This window comes from Grammomys surdaster, unplaced genomic scaffold (assembly GCF_004785775.1).
Source record: "Grammomys surdaster isolate TR1022 unplaced genomic scaffold, NIH_TR_1.0 136, whole genome shotgun sequence".
Lineage (NCBI taxonomy): Eukaryota > Metazoa > Chordata > Mammalia > Rodentia > Muridae > Grammomys > Grammomys surdaster.
In genome coordinates, this window is record NW_021604594.1 from 11,978,892 (window position 1) to 11,985,024 (window position 6,133).

At 43.3% G+C, this 6,133-nt stretch overlaps 1 protein-coding gene across 2 annotated transcripts in view; it reads right to left on the reverse strand.

The window, feature by feature from the left end:
• Positions 1 to 1,265: 1,265 nt before the first annotated feature.
• The window catches only part of Cdca7 (cell division cycle associated 7), an 11,348-nt gene continuing 6,480 nt past the window's right edge, over positions 1,266 to 6,133 (reverse strand). For both annotated transcript variants that reach the window (XM_028762978.1, XM_028762980.1), the window contains exons 4-9: positions 5,606 to 5,689; positions 4,590 to 4,796; positions 4,116 to 4,253; positions 3,206 to 3,355; positions 2,723 to 2,859; positions 1,266 to 2,437 (exon numbers count right to left, since the gene is read on the reverse strand). In XM_028762978.1, the coding sequence (XP_028618811.1) occupies positions 2,407 to 2,437; positions 2,723 to 2,859; positions 3,206 to 3,355; positions 4,116 to 4,253; positions 4,590 to 4,796; positions 5,606 to 5,689 (747 nt within the window). In that variant the 3' untranslated portion in view covers positions 1,266 to 2,406. The remainder of the gene's footprint in view (positions 2,438 to 2,722; positions 2,860 to 3,205; positions 3,356 to 4,115; positions 4,254 to 4,589; positions 4,797 to 5,605; positions 5,690 to 6,133) is intronic.

The following is a 6,133-nucleotide window of genomic DNA, read 5'->3' on the forward strand; positions in this document are numbered from 1 at the left end:
GTTAATTATTTTAAAGGAAAATCATATCACTTATATTGTTGTCAAAAAGTATGCAGATCACTTGGGGGTATAGCTCAGAAGAGCATGTGGAAGACGCTGGGTTCAACCAATTAGCTCCCATAAATTTTAAACAAACCAATTTATATGAACTCTAGCATTTAAGCTCAATTTACATACACAACAGGGGAATTACAGTTTGGTTTCCTATGATGCTAAGACTTGATTTCTAACAACTGACTTCTTTTGAATCCATGTACAAGGTAAACAACTTTCAGCTTGGTCCTTCCTAAGTGTGGACCAGAGAGTCATGGCTTCCCATCAAAGTATGGTATAAACAGGGTACTGGCTTTTTTTCCTATAAAGTGCCAAGCTAGTATATGTTAGGTTTGTGGCTTATACCGTCATACTGTTGCATACTTGAGTGTTTATTGATGTCAGTGTACCACATGTATGCCTGGTGCCTAAGTTCAAGAGGGCACTGTATCCAGCTATGGATGGTTGTGAACTACCACCATATTGGTGCTGGGTACTCCCAAGTGCAGTAAGTACTCTTAATTACCGAGCCATCTCTCCAGCCTGTCATGCTTTTGAAAGGAAACAAAACTCCTTTACAATTGTAAAAAGGTATATGTAGTTGGATATGACATGCAGACTGTAGTTAGCCAGCCCTGGACAGAAATTTAGTTATAAGAGCTACAGGAGGCTGTATGGCTCAGCAGTTAGGAATGCTTGCTGATCTCCAAGGACAGGATTCAGTTCCCAGCACCCACATCTGGTGGTTCACAACTGCCTATAACTTGAGCTCCACAGGACTCAACACCTTCTTCTGGCTTCCTGAGGGCATCTGCACATACGTGTGCATAAATACACCCATGCAAGCATATAAATGAAAATATTATCTATAGACTTTGCGTTTTGTGTCTTCTAGTTCTCAGTTTTGAAACCTCAAGGCATGGCACACATTTAGTAAGTATTTGAAAAGTAGATAAAAGCATTCAAGTACTGTGAACAACAGGTTGCAAACGATAAAGGAAAAATAACATAAAACTTCCCCGGGCGCACATTGTGTCTAACGTGGCTGTCTCATCCACTTTGAGACTCCAGCTAAGAGCCATATCAGCAAATGAGACCCTGTATAAAAGTGCTGGCTGTGGGCCTCAGAAACTTAATCTAAGGAAAGTTTTAGGAGAGGCAAAAATGCCCTTGCAAAGCACAAGGGGAAAAAGTAACATTGAAACTGTTTTAAACAAAAATAAACACACGAGTTAGAACAAAATGTTTTATTATTAAAATAAAAACCTTTGTATAAAAGCATTACAGAGCAAAAAGCTGTATTTACACTGAACGATTCAAGATCCAATTGAGCATCACAGAAAGAGTGGACACAGCAACAGGCTACACAGGTGAGGGAATCAGTCACTTAGTCACCAGTACCGAATGACCCACCTACAGGGAAAGGGGAGGGAGGGTGACTCAAGGCACCTGCCCATAAACTAGACTGGCAGAGGTAACTCGTTAACAGTAGTTCAAAGCTACCCATCGCTAAAAGGTCATTTCTCATTGTTCCAAAAGTGTTTAAAACCGAAACAGAAACCCTGAACACAACCCCCAGGGTTACCTCTTCAGGAAACTGCCAGGATCTAAAGTAACGTTATTAAACTTAAGTTTCTGAAGCAGAACACCAAGATTTCAAATCAGCCCGTTGCAGCGCCGTCATCTTAATTTCCCAGAATGCCTCTTCTACAGCAATTTAAGTAATTATGGTACCACATTATCACAAACCTTTGGGTGACTGTGTAAGCCAGAGGACAGCAGCAACTGTGTCAACTGTGACAAGGTGTACACTGAGCACAGCACCTAGGAGCTGGATTTCTCCAGTAAGCCATTCAATGTGGCCACACTCCACTTTACAACTACCTAATTTTTCCACACGGTTTCCACCCCTTTGTGCCTTGGCCTTTCCACTTAAAACATCAGCCAATATAAACACTAGATACTAAACCATATACGTTGATTCTGTGTAAACAAGTTAAAGGGCCGTTCTCTGCAATTCATCACAACCGTTGCTTTATAATACACTACTGTACTCCAAAGTGCCTGGGTACGTCCTGATCAAACAAATTCTCAAACTGCCGCTTAAAGATAGCTCAGAATCTAAGCGGTGGCAAAAGACAGGGAGGCTACGAGGAGGAGGGGCCGGGGCAAGCTCTGAGACACTACATATCGCTGAAATGTAATGAGCGGTGTGCATTTTCAAGATGCTTCAGAAACAAGTGTGAGCTACAAGATCAACCCGACTGAGTTCTAAGACAGACTGATGGCCAAGATTCTTACTCAGGTTTCCATCAACGACAACGTCAGGACCAAGAGAGCCTTCAGAGGCCAAAGGCAGACAATCTTCAGGCTCTAGGCTTGCATTTCAAATTCCTGCTTCAGACTGTGAAAGACAAAGGGGAGGACGTCAAGACGGTTTTCAGTCATTAATTCTCTCTAGAAAGTCCAATCCCTTTCTTTAAAAAATGTCTTCATGGAGCCCTACTGTATACTGTCAATGCAGGTCTTAGACACACACTTAAGTTTACATACATTCCCCACCCTGAAAATGCATTTCCAATAACGGTTCCCTGCCCCAGACCAGCCACTCAGACTTCTATCACCTTTTATCAAGGCTCATAAATGAATGGAAGATTCAGATGTGAAAGAGAAATGAAAAGGCTATTACCTTTTCAAGTAAGCATGAACATTCCCGAAGCCGTGGTACTTTGCTAAATACACAAGGACTCCAGTGGCGCACCGTCCATCACGCTGGCGGCAGAAGCTGCAGTTGCAAATTCCTCGACAAGGTGGGCAGTGCCAGTTCTGAAGAATTGTGGGAAAGCACTCTGAGGCTAGGCCTCACGCTCCCTCCACCCATTTGTTTAGGTTTCTTAGTCTTTAAAGAACTCAGTATTATGCCATTTAACCTGTGATTTTTTTTTTTTAAATAACCAAATCATAAAATGGAGTATGGTACAGTATGAGAGCATTTGCCTAGGCCCATAAAATACTGTTAAAGAAAGTACCACAACCATCACCAAGGAAGAAGGGATCAACTGCTCTGGGCAGCAGCCACGAGCTCTCCAGACGGTTATATTCATGCAGCATCACCCTGCGGTCTCCTGACACCAAGAGCTCAAGCCCCTCCCCAAATATCTCAGGCACCTACCGGATCCAGCAGAGCATCCTTGACCTCTTCGCCATAGCGGTTTCGAAGGCAGGGACCACAGAACTGGCCCCGGATGCCCCAGCAGTCTGGGTTTCGGCAGTTGGTTTTGGTGTCAATGGTTTTCTGGCGACACTGATGACATGTAGAACCCTAAAAGGAGGAGCAGATGAGAGAAGAAGCAAACGTTGCCTTTTGTAGAGGAAAACAGAGAGCATCCACTGGTCAAAACAGTCTTTGAAGGTCACTTGACACCTATGTATGCATGGATGAAAAATATCTCAAGCAAGGCTTCCCACTCCATTGGTGGTGCAACAGTATCGTCAAAACCATTCCGGAAGTGGGGGAATAACTCAGTGCTCAGTGCCAGAATACCTGCTTAACCCATTCGAGACCCCGAGTTTGATCTCCAGCATGGGAAAATGAAAACCCCATCCAAAGCCATTTTTCATCTCTGGCTCTCTCCTGCATTCTCAGCAACTATCAATATGTTCACCCTAACAATACACAGTAAATCCCAGTTGAATGAATCAACTTCCAAATTAAAAAAGAAAATATATGTATATAACCCTACTGTAGACCTCCTATACAGATAATTTGATCCCATTCTGTAAAACTCTTTCTCTTGTATGAAAAAGAAATGTGTAGTTAAGAATGCCTAGACCAGCCGGGCAGTGGTGGCGCACGCCTTTAATCCCAGCACTTGGGAGGCAGAGGCAAGCGGATTCCTGAGTTCTAAGCCAGCCTGGTCTACAGAGTGAGTTCCAGGACAGCCAGGGCTACACAGAGAAACCCTGTCTCAAAAAAAACAAAAAAAAAAAAAAAAAAAAAAAAAAAAGCCTAGATCTCTGGACAGATACTATCTGTCCTCTGCCGGTGTTTCTGTTTCTATATGTAACCTCAGGGCACTCACCAGTGATCGGTTATAAATCTTCTCTCGAGAGTTGCTGCAGATGTTCCTAATCTCTTCCTCTGTGACTTCTTCTACTGGTCGAATTATATGTGGAAGCGTCATGGATCCAGGGCGACGACTTCTGGGCACATCATCATCCTGAATAAGAATCACAAACTGAGTTCCTTTCCAGCTCTATGCATTCCTAAATCTCAAGATGCCTCATTTGAAATGTCTCACAGAAAATTCAATCTGGGAAATCTTTCTTACTCATGGAGAGAGGTAGGCAGGCCGTAAGTTTAATGTGAGAATAACTAGCCAAAAGTATAAAAATAATTCCTATAATACTGAGGAACTGAAAATCTGACTCTTGCCCACTAACAACACTACATACGTTTGTGTAGCATTAATGACTTGGAATGGTCTGAGACTGTGTTCGCAATGCCAAGCTTTCTGGAGATGGACAACATAAAAAGACTTTCAGTGAGGACTCACGTTCAAATAGCCGTCCATGGACTTCCTCCTCCTCACCAGCATGTACTTATCCTCTTCTTCTTCCTCTTCTTCGTCCTCTTCCTCTGTGGGCAGAGTACCCAAGGACCCCAGGATGCGGGACCTTGACCTGGTAAGAGGACGAGCCCTCCGTTCCGGGTTCCTTCGGGAAGCCACACCTGGGAAAGTGCGTCTTCTAGGTGACTTTGCCTGGTGAATGAAACACAAGACAGATCCACTTACTCTGTAACAGAGAGAACCAGCACTCTGGGGAACCTGCAACTTCCCCTAAGTAGTTTTAGTACAAGAAGAGGCCCATTTTCCTATTTTCTATGCCTTTTTCATTATGTGTGGAAAACAAACCCCATGTAGCCAGTGTGACTTTTATTTATTCTTTTATTTAATTCTTGTACCATTTACTCTTCTACTCTAGATACAGAATTTGCAACACCCAGGCCCCTGACCCAAAAAACTTTCTCATAACATCTCTACACTCCTGGAATACATATGCTACCTCTGTATAAGCTAAGAATGCCACGTTTCTTGTTCCTATTCCTTGCTGGCTTCCAGCCTGCCTCCCTAGGGGGAAAACAGGGAAATGCAGGCCTTTCTTTTCTGTCATAGCCAACACAACAAATTACCCATCCTCAGTCATACCAGCTTAGTCCGTTGGGATACAATCAAATATCATTATTAAAATATGACTTAACAAAGAGATTATGTATACTTTCTTTTCCCTCAATCTGTTCTTAAAAATACCTACTTTGTATCTAGCATGTGTATGGGGGGGATGTGCTACTTCGGAGAACAGAAATAAGTCATCTATCTTGTTTGCTGCTAATGGAGAGAAGAGAGACGATCAGAAGGAGCGTGGCTGTAGGATAGCACAGCCAGTGTTCAAGATGCAAAGAGCATCAGGAGCTTCAAGGACCCATTCCTAGTCTCCCCCAATCTAAGATCCGAAAATCTCAGAGATCTGCTCTGGTCTTGTCCGTAACAGTATAGAAAGAAGCACTTACATCCTTGCTTCTGTGGCCTGGGAGGGACCGTCTTCCAGAGAATATGCCAGGGAAGCTTTCTAATTCTGACATGAGTTTTGCAAGCTAAAAGGAGGGGGGAGGGGGGAAGAGAGTAAACAGAAATTAGAATTGGTGACAACAGGCAATATGTGGAAATAACACTAGCCTACCCCTCAACTTTTCGTTTAATAAGTTGACATAGTCAAGTTCCTCATTTCCCTACTAGGCTTATTCTAACTCTTAACAGAATTTAAAAAGCAGTTGGAAGGCCTAGAGAGCTGGGTGTGCAGTTAAGAGGCACTCGTTGGCCTTGCGGAGGACCCAGGTTCAGTTCCTAGCATCAACATGAGATATTTCACAACCATCCCTAACTCCAGTTCCAGGGGATACAACATGCCCTCTTATGGCCTCCAAGAGCTGCAGAGTCTAGCCCTCTACTCCATAAGTATAAATCTTTGAAACAAACACATCATCAAATCTCACAACTTAGAAACAGTTCTAGGGAGGGAGGGAGGGAGGGAGGGAGGG